The 20,389-nt window shown below is 42.0% G+C and overlaps 1 protein-coding gene across 1 annotated transcript; it reads right to left on the reverse strand.

Annotated features, from left to right (window-relative positions):
• Positions 1–9,148: 9,148 nt before the first annotated feature.
• On the reverse strand, positions 9,149–10,150 carry ptf1a (pancreas associated transcription factor 1a). Its single transcript, XM_069685550.1, has 2 exons — positions 9,541–10,150; positions 9,149–9,351 (listed from the first exon to the last, which is right to left on the reverse strand). The coding sequence occupies exons 1-2, from the start codon at positions 10,148–10,150 to the stop codon at positions 9,149–9,151; spliced, it is 813 nt and encodes a 270-aa protein (XP_069541651.1).
• Between the last annotated feature and the right edge of the window lie 10,239 nt (positions 10,151–20,389).

Below are 20,389 nucleotides of genomic sequence, written 5' to 3' on the forward strand. Positions count from 1 at the left end.
AACTTTATTACAGAAGGGAAAATGTGAAGTACAGGCTCTGAAATGTTAATATGCATGAACAATGCTTTAACTGACTCCCTAACTTACTCAAAGGAGCTCATTTTTCTGCTCTGCAGTCGTTAAACCAATCAAAGGTTTTTAAACTGGGCTTATTTCAGACTTGTATTTATCCTTGGCAACAACAAAGGCAACTCTTGAGCTGTGTTATATCAGAAGATGACAATAAAATATCATAAAAATGATCGTTATAAATAAAAGGCTTTGTTTGTCTTTCAAGCGTCGCTTGCACATCACTCGGTCTCTATGGAAACGGACTTTAGGTATATTTTACAGCCTGTTGAAGCAGCTCAGGAGGGTTTCCTACTTCACGTCTGCCTCTCTTTTCACAGGCATACTCTATTGGTCTGTGGGAACAACACATATAGTGTCGGCACCGAGGCCGGCTCTAAAAGTAATTGGTTTCATTGGAAAGTGGATAAATAGCAGTTGCTGGTTGTGGAGGGCTTCCTGCCGAGTTTGACCGCTCCTGGGTTAATCACAGACCCTCTGAGGCTGGAAGCGGTCCCAGTCTGCACTGGCCACCAGCCACTGAGAGCTGTGACTTACAGCCCGGCCGGCTGGGCTTCAGCTGCAGGGAGACAAGGACGAACTGTTAAAGCTTACACCATCACTTCAATACAGATATGTGATGAATGTTACACTGACTTACTTGACATACAGTACTTGACTCACACTGCTTCTCCATTTTCACTGAAAACAGTTTAACAGTGCTGTTCATCTGGCTGTTGCATTTGCAGTCAGTCTAAAAATATGCATCTATTCTTGTAGCCTGACCCAAGTGTGTTTTTTTTCATTAACTGTAGTCGGCACATGAGGACAAATATCAAAAGAATATATTGAAATGAACTTTTGTGTGGAGAATATGGTGACAGTTGGTGAAATGATGAGGCTGTGGAATCTGGTATATCTTTAGAGGACACAATTCCTCACTACTTCAGAGCTTCATGCTAAACTAATGCAAACTACAACAAACAACAACAAAAAGCAAAACTACAAACATGCTCATTGTGATAGAAATATGAAGGCTTGTAAGTTTGCTCCTTTTGTTAAAGATTGGTAAAATGTCCGGACGGTTTATTTGTGTCCATGCCACTTCTCCGCCATCCAGTCAAGGCAGATGTCTGTTGAACATGAGTCTGGTTCAGCTCGAGGCTTCTGCCTGTTAAAAGGAAGTTTTTCTGCCGAGGTGCTGCTCATGGTGATTTATGTTAGGTCTCTAAATAACATAACAAAGAGTCGGTCTAGACCTGCTCTGTTTGTTAAGTGTCATGAGAAAACTTTGGTTATGATTTAGCGCTATACAAATAACATTTGATTGAATGATTGATTGATTGATTGATATTATCGATTACATTTATGTGCTCACTGCTCCTGATCCCTTTCTAAATCATGGTGTCTGTAAGCCTGCTTTAGCCTATATTATTAATGCATGACACAATATGCAAATCTATTCCATCAATAAACGAACTAGTTTGTATGAAATTTTAACGCAGTAGGAGCCTCATAGCCCAACAGCCTCATTGCGTTAGTGTGTTTGACATTTTGTGTTCCACTGTTTCACTTCATTTGGTTCTCATGCATTTAGTTAATAGCAATAAACGCGATAATACTGCACGTGATGTTGGGTGCAAAACGTGTGTGGCTCTACCCAGTATGAGTGCACAAAGTGGTGTGGATCCGGGCTGAGGTTTGGGCCCGATACTGTTAGTATCCTGACAGACCAGTGATTGTGGAATCCACAGTCCTACATTTTTTTCAGAAAGAGTATGTTTCCTTTGAAGGTTCCTTTCAGCCCTGCTGCTTATTTAAATAAGGAGTTAATTGCGGCTCTGCTTTGGGGAAGTAGCCTAGCGTGACCCCACCTGAATCCCTACATCAAAACTACATTTAAAAAGTTAAATAGTAAGTGTTAAAATCTTCAATTATTTCCTCTCAATGTGTTTTTTTTCTTTTTTCGAAAACAAACCTGAAACATTTTTGTGTGTATTTTTCAGGACGACGACGCTGCTCTGGGTCCACTCTGAAAAAAGTGAATAAGTTTGCTTTGAACAAGTTTGTTTCGAGAAAAATAAGCTTCCATTTCAACGCCATAAACTCCGCATTTTGTTTATGCGGGCTTTTGTTTTTGATTGATTTGACGCCCGCATAATGCTGACTTTCTCCATGCCATGGGCTGACTGAAACGGCCTTTTTGTGCCACTTGACTCCCTCACACTCACACAGCTGCATTTGTCTTGCAAATCCATCCCCGCTGTGCCGTGTTCAGACGAGGAAAAGAGAGCAGTCGGACATCAGTGAAGTTCAAGCCAGCGAACAAGCGGAGAGGCTGTTCCATAGCAGCCGCTTTTGTCGATATCAAAACGGAGAGCTGGTGAAAAATGATGCATGCTTTTACACCTCTGAATCCTGGCAACTGACAGAGCAAGGGAAGGGAGTGCATGGGGGTGGGGGTACAAAACTGAAAAAGCTCTTTTCCTTCCCTGGAGGCTAAAGTCAGTGCTGGAGGCGAACAAAAGAGCCCCGGTCTAAACGGGTTGAGTATCCTCTTGCGCACGACGGGAATCAGCAGCGCTGAGTGTGGGAGATGGATGGAGGCGCACACGTACAAACGGCCGTGACTGAAATTAGCATATTTGTAATTTATCACTTTTTGTAGAGTTATTCAGGTTTAAAAAAAAAATGATTGTCACCGCATTACGCGCAAAGTTAGAGCTTCCTGACAGAAAATGCTGCATGAATTAAAAAGCCTGAGATCTGTTATGTGTCGTTTAAAAGTGTAATAAGTGATTATCATTTTATTTCTCGTATTCATTTAGGCTATTTATTTATTTATAGTTTTTGTCTTCTGCCTTGAAATCCGCTTTGGGATCAGCTCAGTCTGCTTCATTTCCATATCCTTTCAAGCGAGCTTCCTCGTGAATAGATTGTAATATTTCATGATGGGGCACGCAAAAGCTGTGCACAATGCCTCTCATATCCACTCTGCTTTCAGACGCAACAAAGATCATAGCAAGACGTCTTTATGGCTAATTCAGTCAAAGGCGCATCTCCCTTCCTCTGGCGCGGAGGTCAGCCCGCCTTGTTCCGTCCACCAGGGGAGTTTTCAGGGGCCAACTGGCTCCATCACACGGCACCACACACACACACACACACACACACACACACACACACACACACACACACACACACACACACACACGCACACACAGTTAGTATACCGGCGTTCAGTTATTTCATTTCAATAGAGCAGGAGGCAATATTTATTTATTTTATATTTTTATATATATTTATTTTCCGGACAAACGTATTCTTGAAGTCCTGGTCTGATTAGACTGATTATTAATCAATATATATATATAATTATCTAATCAGACCAGGACTTCAAGAATACGTTTGTCCGGAAAATATTATATATATATATATATATATATATATATATATATATATATATATATATATATACATATATATATATTATATGCCTATATAATTAATAGGCAAATCCAATGCACCATAATAAGATCCATGTGCGTTTTACTTCCAATCCAGCACGCTGTAATAACAGCCTTTTTCTTTAAATGTATTTTTAGTTCTGTTGACAAATGTTTTGAAGCTGATGACCCAATTATGACACACGAATGAAACGTTTACAGTTTCCGTGCAAATACGCCGCGCAGCAGACGCATCATTACGCAGTCAGGCAAAACCGGAAACACGCCTTCAGCTTTTACGCACGAAAGAACTGCAGCTGAAATCAGAGTTAATACAATAAATTAATTTTACTTTTTAAAGTAAGTTTTCTGGGTTGAATTTTAATATCACTTACTGTCAAACACCATCTCTCTTGCAAACTCATGGTTCACATGTACACTAAAGAACCAGCTGACGCATTATTTTCACAAGAAAATAAAAAAAAATCGATAGGCTTCAAAGGTGACACTTTGATGTAACTGAGCGCATTTAATTAACGCATTCTGAGAAAGTTACAATCAACTCCATGCACACTTACTCAGTCACAGACTTTCCATGCGTTGTGTCCATGCGCCAAAAGGACAGTCCTTTGGAACAAATCCAATGTAGCACACGTCCCCACTTGCTCAAAATAATTAGAAAGTGTTAGCAATTTCCTTAAAACCTACCATAGTCTGTGTCTTAAAGAAATCACCTCTAATGTTTTACCCTCTAATTCTTCTCTCTTAGCATCCCTGATTCTCTAAAGGGAGAAAGCTGCTCGTGCGCGTCGGAGCCACTTGTTGCCGGCGCATAAAGTTGGAGCTTTTGAGAAGTTAAATATCCAGGAAAGAACACAAGTTAGTATCTCAAGGGCTTGAAGGGGACAAAAGACCAGCGCCTTAGCACCATATGCTTAATGGCTACAGCCGTCCAGCCTTTATTAAAGGCAAAAAGTGGTCCTTTAAAAGTTGGAAAGGCTCCTTTATTTGAATTAGATGGAGCACTTGCGCACAAAACCACAAGCGCGCATTGCCATTGACTCGCCTCCTTTCTCTTTCTTTCAGGAGTCTGAAGCGGCCACCGTCATCGCCCGTTTCACTCCAACATAAGCTTTTCATCACCCGGCTTTGTTCCTGGTGAAAGTAATGCTGCGAATCAAAGAGATGACAATATTTTCCATCAGCTTGGAGACCCTGGACAAGAGCCCTCGAGCTTTGGCAAAAATCAGGACCGGTTATTCATCCTGTCACTCCGCACCTGTGGTCCCGCATTCAAAGTATACAAACTTGTCCCTATTAACATTAATTATTCACAAACAACACAAAGGCTGAAATAGAGCAGGTTGAAGTCTGTTTATGGCTCCTAAATGTTTTATTCCTCTGAAGATGTGCCCAAAGCTTTTTTCTCTCCCTCACTCGCCACCGAGTGCCCGTCTCTCTTTCAGCGTTGAGTAGCCCTACAGTTTGGATGTTACAATCGCAGCATCTGCTAATCTTGCGGATAAAAATATGACACAAAACATAGCTAGTAGAGGATTTGTTAAATCCCGATAATGAGTGATCAACGGAGGAGACAATGGCGCAGGACGGTGAGAGCCTTATGGTTCTGGGGGCAGCCGGGACAGTTTGCTCTCTTATGGAGAAAGCGCCAGGTGATGGCAAGAAAATCGCCTTTCCGAGGAGGAGAACACACTAAGTCCGGCTCCTTTCTCTCCTTGAAAAAAACACAAGACATAAATTTAATTGGCTTATCAAGGCGCGGCGAAAAGACCTCGCTTAATTGGCTGGGGGCGCACAAAACAAACGCAGGGACATGTTTAGCCTGGCTGGCCCGCGCTGCGCTTTCAGTCCGGTGTCACATCATTGAAAATGTGTTTTATTATTGCAAAACGTCATGCTTTACAGTTGCCATATTGTGTCCTAGACAAAGGCTGATAGAACATTAAAGACGGAGAAAACGGTGCCAACCCGTCTCGAAGACACTGCAAGGGCCTCTCTCTTTGCTTGCTTTTAGGCAGCTGCTGTCCAGGGCGCAAGGATATGAAAAGGGACAAAGTTTGGACTACCAGGTGCATCCCAGGAGATCACGGAGGAGACCGATCTATTCCGGGACAAGAAAGCGCTCATAAAGATGTAATTTAGACTGGAAGGTCACGTCTGAAAGAAAAGAGCGCATGGCTACCTCCCCTCCCTGACACACATCTCCTCTTGCTTCCTCCTCTGTCACTGTGAGCTCAACAGACACCTGTTGGTTACCAGCGGCTCACCGCGCTCACAGCTCACAGCCCCCCCCCCCCCCCCCCCCCCCCCCAGCAAGGCAAATCATGGAGCTGAGTGTTTGTCCTGGTCAGGCTCACAGCTGACAAACTGATGCCTTGTTGGATCTTAAGAAGCCGAGAGTCAGAATTATTCATAATGACTCCACGGGCTTTTTTTCTGCAGAGAGATCATCTGCACATCAAGCCGATTTGTGGCTGTAGTTTGGCGTCTCCCCCTGCGCGCTCATATGCGGGCTTAGAGCGGATTTGACCGCATTAGAGGAGAAACAACCTCTTACTTTCGTTCCAGTAAACTGTTTAACTTAAGCTTCACACCTTCACTGGTGCTTCATGTAATCACTGCATACGTTTTTGGTTTGTTGGTCTTGGGCACTTTTTGATTCGCTTTCAGCCATGGATGCAAACCAACACTCATGCTCATGCTTTTACGCCACTGGTGCGTAAAAGTACCAACCGCTGCATCTTCCGTCGAGAGACGTCAAATGTCCTCTAACAGTGGGACTGACTCGCCCAAAAGCCCCGGCATCAAAATCCAAAAAGCAACAAATGTCTCTGCATGACAGCAGGAACACTGATATGTTCTCTGGTCTTGTGCCCTTTAAAACCCCCGCCTCCCTCCGTGTTGAGGCGGGATGGACTCTTTGCTCGTTCAAAAGTGGCCTAGAAATCGTTTCTGTTTATTATGTAGTGAGTGAGTACAAGTCACTCCGGAAACTGTGGGGGAGATATTTATTCTAATGATTGAAACCCTTCAAAAGTCTCATCTTACAAATGAGGTGAAATTATTTTAAGTTCAGCTCTTATAATTAATTAACAAATCAAGGAAAACTACAATATGTCGTCAGAATTTTTGAGGAGCTCTTTAAAACTACAGAGACACGAGAGAAGTAGTAACCGAACTACATTTCAATAGACAGTAAATTAGCTGTCGTGTTATTTATATGTTGGAGCCGTTTTTAAAGAAAATCTGGTGCGCTGAAAAAATATCCACAGCGTCAGTATACAAAAAGCCTGTGTTTATTAAATCTTACAGCTTGTTCAGTAGAAAAGTATGAAATGTGCAAAAGTATTAAACGCTTTTTTTGAACTTTTTATGATCAACTGTTTTCGACATGAGTATAAAGTGGATGGAGTACGGATGAAGTATTGTTGTTGTTTTTTGTCAGAAAGTCAAACATTCTTTGCTTTCTGAACTGTTTCACTTTCTGAAATATGACAACATTCAGAGTTTAATGTAACACCTCTGCCTACAATCTGTTGTCCCTTTTTACTCCGACTTATTTAAGAAATAGTACATGTCCGCACTCCGCGGCGTGTAGCTCTCTGTGGCTGTGTGCCCAGGACCGCTTACTGTAGGTGTTAAAGCACGCTGCGTGTCTATATGGTGAATCAGCGGCCTTTGAGCCTTTCTCAACCAAATTACCGCTTGGCGTGGCCCTCTAATGCCCAGGCCCGCTGAGCACCAAAGAGAATAAAACCTGTCTGACAGTAAGAATGGCCGAGTCCTTTTAAGCCTTGCCAAGCCCGTAGCCGGAGTGACAAGATAGCCGGAGTATTTCAGCATGTCCCTTCCGCTTGGCTGCGGCCGCACCAAAGACGCTCTGCGCTGCGCACACTAAAAACCATCAACAGCACAAAGGCGCTAAGGTGCGAGAAAGTACAATGCTACCAGTGTTTTAACGCAGGGCTCTGCTGCCTGCCGCGCAAACAAAGTGGAACCGGCCCAGCATTGACTGGCTAACATTTGACTTTCTAATGGCTGTAATGGAATTACATGGATCTGTCGCGTTGGTAATGAGGAGCCGACGGACTCACAGAGAGTCTACAACTCTGTGAACTGTCATAAAGAGAGGTTAAAAATCAGAAATGTTTGGAGTATTTAAGGAGGAATTTATTTTTTCCAAAAAAAGTTAAAACACATGGGAAACATTCAATAAAAGTTATAACGGATGAATAGAAATATGAGCTAACCCACCTGGTTAGCTGTTGCTGGAGGTTTTTATAATCCAAACTTTCACAACCCTAATCCGGCTTTCCCCCACTGCTTTGCATGTCGCCTCAGCCATGTGTTTGCAGCTTTCGTGCCCACATGGTTCATATATGCGGCGGCGGAGTGTTGGTGCTGAGGGGGCGGCCGCAGAGGAGGCCGTGGGGGACACATGTTGGAGGGATGCCGCTACCACGGGAAAATCTGTCCCGGCAGCACCTGGCAGCACAGAGCCGCATTCAACAGCCTCTCACCATGCTGCTGCACGCCCGCGTGCGCTTTAAACACCTTCAGCTGTTGTGGGTATACAGTGTCTGCTCGTTAGCATATCATTTGCATATTTATGTCACAATATTTGGTTGCATTAGGTTGAGTTAGCTGATCTTACTTAATCAGACTTTGAGTGAAGGGCTCACGTACACGCCCTGCGTGCACTAACACGTTATTATCATGTTAGTATGAGACGCTTCACTCTCACGTGCTGCACACAGATGCGTGGTTTATGGACATCGATTATTTGAAGATCTTTTTTTTACATTCAGTGGTCAGAAAATCTGAAACCACAAGTCAAGACACTTTGCATTCGTGATGTTTTCATCAAGCGTGATCTCATCAGCTCAACAATCAGAATGAAAGGTGAATATTTGAAACTGCACACATTTCGGAATATCTTCTGCTTGTGCTTTATTGAGCTGGCATGGTCTGCATCATTTGTTCCCGATGACCGGTGTTAACTCAGCATGATGTGAATTATATAAACAAAAAAAATCACTTTAATTAAAAGTATAGTCTTCCATCTGAAACATGCAAAGGGTTTTAAAAAGTGGTCACAGACATTTGGACCCCACTGCATGCAGGTTTTGATCTGTTCTCCTCCTGATAACAGCGCACAGCTGCTGGGATAATAACGTTTGCTTTCTGCAGAGCTTCTATCCATTGAACCATTTGTTGTAAGATGAATAAACCTTCAGGCTAAGATTTCTCAGTGAACTCCTTATTTCATATTTGATCGAACAACAACAATAATGAATCATTTTTATAAGTGCTTTTATTTGCAGAGTGAATATAAATATAAATCGTTGCGCAACAATATATTTTCTCATTCATTGAAATTAAATTAAAACATATATTAATACTCGTGAAAAAAATAAATACATGATTGCCAGCTGCCTGAATTACAAAAATTAAATTATCAACGTGATAAAACTATTTACAACATTGAATGCAATATTGGAAACTGTACAGTCAGCTCACATGGTGTCCACACTGTTACAGTGCGCCTCAGGGCACATTAACATACATTAACATAACCCGCTTCATATCGTCACATTCACAATGTGCGTTTTACAGAAGAGTCACAAACAGTCCGTTTAGGCCACCAGGCCGAAAGGAGGCTCGTTTTCAATGTCCGTCAGGCCCGCTTTGCTGTGCAGTTTTCGGGGGTCTTCCGGTGTCCAGACTTTGGCGGTGCGGATGATATTCTGCTCCCGGAGTTGCTTTTCATCCGACCAGGACAGAGAGTGGCCGGCCAGGGGAGGGAGGCCGTAGTCCGGGTCGCTGGGGGAGGGAGACCCTGGGGAGAGAAAAAAAACAACAAGAGAACATTAATCAGGATTTTTATTTTCTTTATCAACATGCATACATGCATAAATCCAAATGATTACATGCTAAAATGTGTGGAAGGGAGAGGCTTAGAACAGCCTGCACCAATGCATCTCTCCTTACAAATGAATTTAGGTGAATGATCTTGAAATGGACCTACTTGTTCCTCTGTGACAGATGATGACCTTCTTGGGCTGCGCGTGCGTCTCGCTGCTGGAGTTTCTAATGGGTAGATCAGACTGCACGAGCTCGGCAAGGAAGTTGATGTAGCCAATGGCTAGCCTCAGAGTGTCCACCTTAGAGAGTCTTTTCTCGTAGGGCAGGGTCGGGATGTGGGAGCGGAGCCCCTCGAACGCGTCATTGATGGACTGCATGCGCCGCCGCTCCCTGACGTTGGCCGCCTGCCTCAGCTGCTGCATCTCCATCTCCGATCTCATCCTCCTCCTCCGCTTCAGCAGCGGCCCGCCGTGATGCGGGGACAGGTCCGGGTTGCTGTCCGCGCAGCCATACGAGAAGGTGGAGGAAGACGAGGAGAAGGACAAGTTGCCGATGTCGTAGTCTCCATCGTGCAGCGCTGCTCTGCTGCTGCCGTCTTTGCTGTAGTAGTCTTGGAAGTGACTCGTGAGGAAGTCGACGTCGTCATCTAGAAAGTCGTCAGTGTCAAAGTGTCCGTCCCTCGAGGACTGGTCGGTGAAAAATTCGTCATCGTCGAAGTAAGGAGGGGAGGAGAAAGAGTCGAGTCCGGAGAACGGGTCCAGCACGCTGTCCATCTTTGTCTCTGTCTTTCTCCTGTTGTTGAAACAATGATGCTTCTTCTTTTATCAACTCTGTGTTCGCTGCTCACAGCCAACAGTTAGTTTTAGATGAACCGGCACGCGATGGTTCTTTATAGCGACATCCATAGTCGCGTGCCGTTTGCCAGGAACGCCAACCAATCACAGCTCGGTCCGCGAGGCGCACCTCGAGATAATCCCCCTGAACGCCACGCCCCCTGTCCCCCAGAACTAACATCTCAACTCTGCACTGACACCGGCTGCTCTGCCACACCAGACCTGTTTCACAAAACACTTGTTTTTTCCTCTCACGGGTCAGAATCATGATTCATATATATATATATTTTGTTTTTTTTTTCACTACATTTTAGAAACCCAAAAATCTAATCTAATTGAAGTATGTTTCTCCTGTATTTCTTCTGTTGCTTCAAACAGCTGTAAACCGTTTAGATTAAAACGAGTGAACGTGGCCTCTTTAATACCCCCGGGTTTATATCATCACAGTTTCTCTTCACAGGTGGCTCACAAGGTCAAATGTTGCAGGACATGTTGAAAACTCTGAAGCAGGTAAGCAGCACCAGGTGACATAAAACACGTGTTCACTGATGATTCAAACATAAAAGGCCTTGATGGCCATACTTTTGTTGTATAACTTATTTTATAATTATAGGCTATAAAAAATTAAACACAATAAGATGCTGCATTTAGGCTACTACAGCAAAAGAAGCACGTAACAGAAAGGCCCTGTGTGGGAGCGGAGGGGCAGAAGGTGTAAGACCCTGCAAACGTGCTTTTATACGTTTTATAAGTGTTAAGAACGCTTACGTGTCCATCTGTTACCTACATATAACACTGGCTAATTAAGCTGTAAAAGGTCAATCTTATCTAAACGTTAGATTACAGCTGCTGCTCCTTCTTGGAGCAGATTTTGATTTTTAGCTTTCCGGTAGATTCGATTAGCAAGTTAAGGAAAATGAAGATATATTGATCAGTACTTCTCCTAAATGGACACGAATAGTATCAGGCATTGAGCAGCGCAGAATATGGACATGAACCCTGAGTGCTGCTCTCAACCTGAAGGGTGGAAGTCCGCCTGGTGGTCTGTCGAAGACCCCTCAGCTCGCTCATTTATTTAGCAGTAAGTGGGCAGCGTTGCTGCCATAAATAGCTGCACCAGTGAAGTGGCCGATGCGCCACTTGTGCCAGCCAGTGCGGATTTGATTGGGAGAACTGGTAGACAAATAAAAGCACAGTGGTGGGCCTCGGAGCGCACGCCTCTCTGACACCTCACGCGACATATTAATGCTCCCCGGTGTATCGAAAGAGACTGCCCACCGGTCTGGGGTCTGTAAGTACGCATCTATTCAGAGCATTCAGTGAAAGGAATCACTTTGTTCTGCAAACAAAATGAACCTTTTGCAGGCGCTGGCAGGGTGCGCGCGCACCACGTGTGCGGGTAGTAGTGGTGAGACAGAAAGCTGCAACACGGGCCGTGGCCGTGGGAAGAAGGCCATTTGCGTCCCTATCGCCAGTCAATGCAACATGTCGGGTAATAAATGACGCTTGTGTTGCTGTCAACATAATGAAGCTGTAGCTGGGAGCCCGCGTGCATTAAGGAAGACACAATACACGCAAATCCCAGTACCAACCAGGTGCTGAACACAACACCAACCACTGACAGGAACCACTGACAGGAGCCTGCACTCCTGCACTTAAAGCCCCGCACCGCAGCCACCATAAACATATTCATCAGGCGAAGTCTGCAAATAATTTCGTTACAAGGAGTCAATGCGAAAATAATAATAATAACAGATATAACATTTAAAGCGAGGTTTAGGTTTTAAGTGTAAAAAAGAAAAATATGTCATGGTGGGCTTTCTCTTGCGCTTCTGCTCAATGATCATATTTGTTTGTTTTGTGTGTCAAATAGTTTTGATTGTGTCGAAATCAGAATTAGAATCAGTTTCATCGCCGAGTAAGTTTACAAAAGGAGTGTTTTTGTTTAGATGCAAAAAAAATAACCAAAGACAGAATAAAAAATAAGTAAACAGAAAATAAATCTACTGACAGGAAAGTCACCATAATAAAACAAACAACATATTGTATTAAATACGAAGCCCACAGTAGCCTATCTGTTTTTAAAATGTCCAGCATGATCCTGTAAGGGTGATTCATCAGTCCTCATATTGTTTTCATTTACACATGATATTCAAGCCTTGAAATGGGCGCACAGCGGCGTCTTCTAATAATCTGTTATTGCTTTGATTTATCTTTTTGCATTGCATTATTGCTTTAAGTGCCTTTTATCGCTGTTGTTGTTTTCATTTGCATGTATGCTTGTTGACCTTTCGCGTTGGCCTTGTGTTCTTGCCTTTTGTTGAATGTTTCTGTTTGGTCTGACTGTTGACTCATTTTCTTTTATCTTCACGAGTTCCTGTTATATTATTATTATTTATTCTAAGATATTAAATGCCCCCGAATCATTACCACATATAATCATTTTTCATATAATCACTACATATAATCATATAATCACTAAATCACTCTTGTTTGACATGCAGACTCTCTTTGAATGCTCTTTGAATGCTGTCAATCTGAATATTTTCAGAATATTTTATTTATTTATTTTATTATTTGTAAGCGACCCTCTTCCAGGGTCAAACAGAAGCGTCTGCGTGTTGCAGTGACATGTTAAAAAGTGTGTGTGTGTGCGTGTGTGTGTGTGTGTGTGTGTGTGTGTGTGTGTGTGTGTGTGTGTGTGTGTGTGTGTGTCACCTCCCTTTGCTAAAAAACAGATGATAATTCGAACCGTGCAGGTTTTTAATTCGCTGTGACCGCGCGCTCCACGGCGTCTCATTGATGAACGTGCTGCCTTTCTGAACGGACCGACCTGCGCGAGCGGAGCAAGTGTTTCGGTTCCCATGCTGCCCCTCGGTCTGCAGCATGCAGCCGGCTGGACGGTGCATTAAAACCGGCCTCACCTGTCGCGGTGCACGCCAGGGGTGGTGGTGGTGGCGGGTGTAGAGCAGCCCACCCCCCCACCAACACGCAAACACACAGCTGGGGTTATATTGTAGCTTTGGCACGTACCTCATTTTATAGTCTATAAAAAAGTTAAGAAACTCGATAATAAAACAACTTGTAAATAAGAAAAAATGATATGACATGATATAATATAATATAATATAATATAATATGACATATTATAATATAATATAATATGATATAATATAATATGACGTATTATAATATAAAATAATATAATATAATATGACATATTATAATATAACATGATATCCATCCATTATCTATATCGCTTATCCTGTTCTCGGTCGCGGGCTGGAGCCTATCCCAGTACTGGGCTAAAGGCGGGGTAATCCCTGGACTGGTCGCCTGTCAATCACAGGGCTGACACACAGAGACAGACAAACTTTCGCACTCACACCCACACCTTTGGGCAATTTAGAGTCACCAATGAACCTAACGAGAATGTCTTTGGACTGTGGGAGGAAGCCGGAGTACCCGGAGGGAACCCACGCATGCACAGGGAGAACACGCAGACTCCACACAGAAAGGCCAGTAACCTTCTAGCTGTGAGGCAACAACGCTAACCACTGCACCACCGTGCAGCCCATAATAAGATATAACATAATATAATATAATATAATATAATATAATACAACTTTACTTTACCTATTTAAATGTCTGCTCTAATCTCATAAAGAATCCACAATTACTTTGTTTACTGTTTTCAATATTTTTCATGTATTAACTGATTTCACAGGCTCACTGAAAAGGGGGATTTGCTCCAATTCAGGCAACATATTTTAAGTTAAGTAAACAATTTGCAGCTAATCAGCGTTTAAATATACTACTCAGAAATAAAAGGACACATTTTTATTATGGCACACCTGGTCTACCATCAAAGTTACATTTGTGAAATAGCATTTCTCTTTCTTTTTGTGATATCTCGATCTCTCCTGTCTCACACAAATACAAATTATATTTTGTATTTTTGTATTTGTTAAGCTGTGATCCACAGCATCATGGAGTCTTCTGAAAGTCAGGTAGCCATGAGTTCTGCTGCCACAGCTCCCATGAGCACCTCGCCTGTCAGTGACTGAAAAAGGAAATCCAGAAAGTGAACTATAGCAGACAAATGTGCAGAATTAGTGCTGGAACTAATCCTCACTCACTGTGATTCATTGGTAATCCCTTTAATCTCTGGCTACAGGGGATTATCCCTCTAGATTACTCAAACTAATTAAAGGGATTCAATGAAAAGTAATTTAACAACTTCATTTAATGTGTCGACCATGAAACCCTCTGTTACATTTCCCTGTCGGCCACTTGAGTGGCTGCTTTCAGAAGTTTTAGTTGTCATTCTTTACAGATCTCAGTCTTTAAACATTGATAATATAAAATAATAAAAACATAATCAGAAGCAGAAAAACAATTGCTTTCTGACCAGTAGTTATTCAAAGCCAGCAAATCTAATCTCTTATTTTGAGCAGTAGCAATTGAAAGATATAAATGGCAAAATTAATAATGAAAATAATTATTGTAGATATCTGTACATTAATAATAATAATAAAAAAAGTCAACTTTTACCATTGCCTTTTATCAAAACTCAATTACATACAGTATATATCTGAATTAATTTTGGCATGCGATAATTCCAAGTCAACACATTCATTGTTTTTGACAAGTTGCATTTCAGATATCAAGAACTGCATTTTACATGCAATACGATTTATCACTGAAGTTCCTGTTAAAAGCCAAACAATTTGAGCTGGTCCCATGTGACATTCTGAAATGGTGAAATGTTTTTCTAACTGTGAGAACTAAATGGCTCCTCAGTGCCTCTGATTTAAGGTCGGAGGTACATAAAAGTTATTTTAAGGCCGGTGCCATGTTCTAAAAATGAATGAATAAATATAGTTTTTATCATTACTACAGCCTTTATCATTACTTTGCTTCTCTTGCAAATTTATTATTTGCTAATCTTTACACTAGTGTAACACTATTATTGACATTGTAACCATAAGTAAGTATCATCTGTTGTTGTTGTTGTTGTTGTTAACAAGGACATATGTTGTTGTTTCTCTCTTTGCCTGTCTCTATCCTGCATCTCCTTCTATCCCATTTCCGGCCCATCCAATGCTTTATGATATATTTAACACGTGATGCTTTAAATCTAAATACATAAAGCTGAAATAAAAGGGGTTTGGTATTCTCTCCCTGATATGGCAGTGTTGTGAGTGTGTAGGGAGCATTTACAGAAAATGTGATCAATAAAAAAAAGGTGTACTTTACTTTTTAAAAAACACTAGCACATTATTATAGCATTTGGTTTGTGATGAAAGTTTCTTTGCTAGTTTGGTTTGTGCTGTGCTCTTGATTTCTTAAATGGTGGCGGCTCTGAAGGTAAGTGATCTATGATTTGGTAGTTCTAGTCCACAGGTGGTTTTTGCGTCAGTGAGGAGGCTCCACAGACTGTGAGTGGATGTAGCCACAATGACATGAACATTGGTTTGTGGGCTACTTTTTTGTTTTAAGTTTTACATTTCTGTCTTCTCAATCATGTTTTTTAGGAGTCAGAAGTGACCATGATTGGACGACAGGGTGGAGCTAGAGAGGAATGAGGGGTTAGCAAACAAACCCAGTCCCCAGAGTGTTTTAATAGAACCAAAGGCTGAACAAGACTTTGTTATTGTTTAACTAAATGGGAGCATAATTACTTAATGAACATCATGCTGTATAGTCATACTATATTTGCAACCAGTGGAGTCGCCCCCTGCTGGCTATTGGAAAAATGGGTTTATGTGTAAACCTGAGACTTGAAACCAAGAGGCTACTTCCAGATCTATTACAGTCTGTGGGAGGATCTAGTCCTCAGTCTTTGAGTGGTCCTTATACATTCAAATTCAGCAAGAATATAACACATATATTAACATATATTTAAGTCTGATTTACATCTTAAGTCTTGTATAGTGTTTCTTTGTTATTTGCTACGTTTGTGTTGTTTTGTTAGCAACGTATATGTCATCTAAGGTAAGCTATATTAATTACTGATTTACTTAGGTATATAGTTTAAAGTACACAATCATGGATGCACATTATTTGAGTGATTTATTTTCTTGTGCAAAGTAAAAACAGAGAAAAGACTTTGAGACTGAGAGAAGGACCTGAGAGGGTCTTTTGCTCTTTCATGCCTTGAAATGTAATAAAATTGTTGTGCCAACAAACTTAAGTCACTGATCTGTTGGTGAGACTGTTTTGGTCAACCAAATGTAATTTTGACAGCTTCATAAGTCTCACAGATCGTTCAGTGTTTTGTATCCCTGTCAACCTTGTGTCCTCATACAGTAACATGACATGATGGATTTGCTTCACCTTCTACTTCATTCTGCTGACTTCATACCTGTTGGCAGCATTAGTCGATATTTTACAGCAGATCATGAGACAGAAATGAGCAATGTGAGAAACATCATCAAATGTTATTCTTGTAACTTTTGTTAATTATAACAACACATATGTTGTTTGACTGTGGCTTATACAGCTCCGGTAAAATAAGAGACTACTTCAAATTCTCCCTAAATCAGCCTCTCTCTCTCTACATGTCATGGCCGGCCCAATCCAGATCTGAACCCCACTGGAAACCTCCTGAATGTGATCAAGAGTCAGACACAACAGGCCTAGATCTGTTGGCCAGTTTGGAATTTTGCTTAAACAGTTATTTCAAACACAGTTTCAAAAACAGTTATTTCAACAGTTTTGAAGAGATGTCTGAACATAAGCCGCAAGAAAACTTATAACACGTTACCTTTTACAACATGTCTCATCTTTTCCAGCCCTTTTGGACATTAGAGCACCTTCACCGTAGCTGTTTGAGGAGGGGGTGGGGCTGGTGGGGTCTTTGACCTTCCTTCCAGACACTCCACTCAAAGGCAATGTTGTTAATTAAAGTTGCTATTAGGGCTCTTTTACTTCTAAACAAACACCTCCCTCATGAAGACACCAACACCCCTCCCATTTCCTTTCCCCTTCAAGATGTCAAACATAAACACCACTGAAGTCTGTATTATAATCCTCAGAAGTCCTTAAGGGTTCTCACTGGATGGGTGTGGCGGGGGATGGGGGGGTAATTGACTCATCTGTTGCTGGCTCTAATTGATTCGGGCGTTAATCTGGTGGCCGCAGACTTAGAGCCGGGCTAATATGAGAGGAGACTGGAGAGAGTCCAGCCCTGCCCGGGGCTGTTGACAGTCACGAGGAGGATTGGAGAAGATTAAAAGAGCTTTCTGAGCATCCTGCAGGAACAACTCAGATGAGCTGTTTGTCTGCTTTTCTTTAGACAAGATGGGCTCAGTGTCCTGCATGCAAATATGGATACATTTATATTATGGACTGACTGCTCTTGACAGGTTTTTGGGGAAACTTTGGGCTTCGGGGGGGCTTCTGGGGCTCCACTGAGGAGGTTCTGGATGTGTCTCCATAAGGGTCTTTTACTGACTTTTAGTAGGTATTATACTGTGGATCCTGGGGGACAGTTCTCGACAGAGTCTGTCGTCCTGAACTTGGATCTTGGGACTTTGACTGTATTGTGTTTCTAGCAGCCCATAGAGAATCTACTGCTTCCTGAGTTGAACATGAGGTCCTGTTTTCTGTTCTACACCTTAACTGAGACCAAGTAATAACCAAGAACGATCCAGACCGAGGCAAGACCAAGACCAGACCAGTACCGTTAAGCTAATGTTGATGTAACACTACATTATACATTAGTTACATAGCTTTATGATGCCTGTCTTGGAATTCTTTATCATAGTCAAAATGTATCCAAAGCCCTTTTCCCACTGGTCAAAAAACCTGCTAACACCTGGCTTTTTTGCATGGTGGGGAAGGTTACAATCGGCATTCAGACCCGGGTCAAATGACTCTGCAGTAGACCTGGGGAAGTATCGCCTCGGACCCGATCTGCATTGATGGGAACACAAAACCTGAGTTGACACGCTACTCCCCTCCTTTCCGGCATGATGCTATGACATGCACGGCTAATGTCATAAAGTTCTTTGTGCGTACTATTGTTTACTAAGCCTGTTTCCCGGCGTTTGTGACGTCAGACGGTGACACAGCAGAATAGAGACCGAAAGGAGTATTCTCCACTGGTGATGGGCAAAGAGACAATCGACATTTATTAGCGGGTCTTCCCTGAGTCAACGTGATAATTTTAGTGGGAAAGGGGTATTAGTAACAACAATTTGTCACCGCCTGTCTGTCTGGTCTCTGACTTGAATCTGAGTTAAAGAATGTAATCCGAGTATTATGCTGTAAATAAGAGGCAGTCTGTGCCTCTGCTTGTCAGACAGGTATGAGGATTACCGTGTTTGCAGCATCTTTCAAACCTGTTTTTTTTTTTTATTTACTCAGGATCCCCATGAGTCATTACTGCAGGAGCAACTATTCTTCCTGGAGTTCACACAAAACCAAATTGTACAAGACATTCAAACATGACAGAATGACAATCCTCAACATCATCAGAAAAACGTTGCTCCCTTGTTCACGGGGTATCCTCAGTTAATGGCTTAAGCAGTAGGCCTAGTTAGCCAACTTAGATAAAGATGGTGCAATACTATTAGTTAACTTAAAGCAACATATTCACAAACAGAATATCACATGTTGCCTCATTAATGTCTTTCCTTACAATTGTTCAGTGTAATTTCCTTTTAAACTCATCTCATTAGTGATCTGGGTTAAGTGTTAGACTGTGCCTGTTTAACACAGCCCCGCACATTACAGGAAAGGTTATGTGAAGGGTCAGCATGTCTGGTGTCATAATTCTGTCCATTACTGGTGTGTGTTAGCTCCAAGCACAGGCATGTACGTCTCTTTTAGACTATAACTGGCCTCGACCCTTCTCTGACACCCTGCGTCCCTTCCACACGGTGAGCAGAGAGGAGGTTTTAAAACTTCAATGACTGCAGTGACTACTGTTTTAGTTACGTTTCCACTCGCGGATCGTCCTCCACTCTGCTCACCCGGAACTGACTGGCTGCAGGAATTTGTCAACAGAGCTGTCAATCATCATTTTGACAGCATCAAATAACTAATTAAAAATAAACTTGTCAGAAAAATGAACACTTGGACGTGAATCAGCATGATAATAACTAACTATAATGACAGAAACCATGTTTCAGAAACATTTATCTGGCGTGTATTTTGATTTTATAGTTTGACTCATGTCCCATCTGTTAACATAGAGGAGGCGGGCTTTATGACCTATACTGCAACCAGTCAGCAGGGGGCGCCCGAAATGTTTTGGCTTCACTTTTAGGGAGCTGTCATGTCGTCCATCTTTTTATACAGTCTATGGGTTCACTTCTCAGGCCAAACACTGGCAGCTCTACCTTATTAGTTAAGGTTGTTGGCTGTATGCAGCCTGAGGGGAATACCTGCAGACACTATTCAGGGCTTATAAACACTTGTGCCCACCATATTTTTTTAGGTAAAAACATTTGAATAATCTGTATTTCTTTCTTTGTTTTTTTTTAAGTTAATTGTGTCTGAAAGTTAAGAGATACAGACCTAATGCACTTACAAAGTAGTCTTTAGTTTTTTTTATTTGTCTCTGCAGTTTAACTAATTATTGTGGAATAAAAACAAAACAAACGATGCAAATTAAATAAAAATAAAAATAAATGAATGCTTGTTCTCCTCTAAGGAACCTCCAAGTGAAGAAGCCATTTGTTGTCTTTTTGGTGTAAGGGTCACTCTAGAGGTCAATCTGTGTAATCCTGCTGCAGATGTGGGATATATTTTATCCCAAATGCTCGACTGCCGCCATGTGCTTACAGGGAAAAACACATTCCGATTCTGGATGCATCACTCGTACCACACCAGCTCTGTACTGACATTATGACACCTGCTCTATTAGGACTCCAATGACGAGGACTTTCTGATTCCAGCTGTTTTTCTTTAAAGTGATGTTTTCACAAGACGAAGCTGCCACAGTGTCCACCTGGAAGCTCTTGCTGGCCACAGTGTTGTTTCATGATGTCACAGAGTCAGACAAACAGATGTAGATTTCTGTCAGTTGCCTCTGCCATCAATGTGTTAATGTGTGAGTGAAAGAGTGAATGCATTTGTATTGCCTCTATGGCCCTTACTTCCATATGTCATGTCATGATGTGGTTTAAATAATTTCTGGCTAACGTGATTCAAATAACATTTGAATAA

The sequence above is a fragment of the Semicossyphus pulcher genome, unplaced genomic scaffold, assembly GCF_022749685.1.
Source record: "Semicossyphus pulcher isolate SPU_LCO1_2020_fin unplaced genomic scaffold, fSemPul1.0.p SCAF_7, whole genome shotgun sequence".
In the NCBI taxonomy this organism is placed as follows: Eukaryota; Metazoa; Chordata; class Actinopteri; order Labriformes; family Labridae; genus Semicossyphus; species Semicossyphus pulcher.

Excerpts from the sequence above, each read along its gene's own strand:
- ptf1a (XM_069685550.1), bottom strand. The coding sequence starts at position 10,150 with ATGGACAGCGTGCTGGACCCGTTCTCCGGACTCGACTCTTTCTCCTCC. Across the intron at positions 9,352-9,540 it reads CATCTGTCACAGAGGAACAA|GGTCTCCCTCCCCCAGCGAC; the intron begins GTAGGTCCATTT and ends TTCTCTCCCCAG.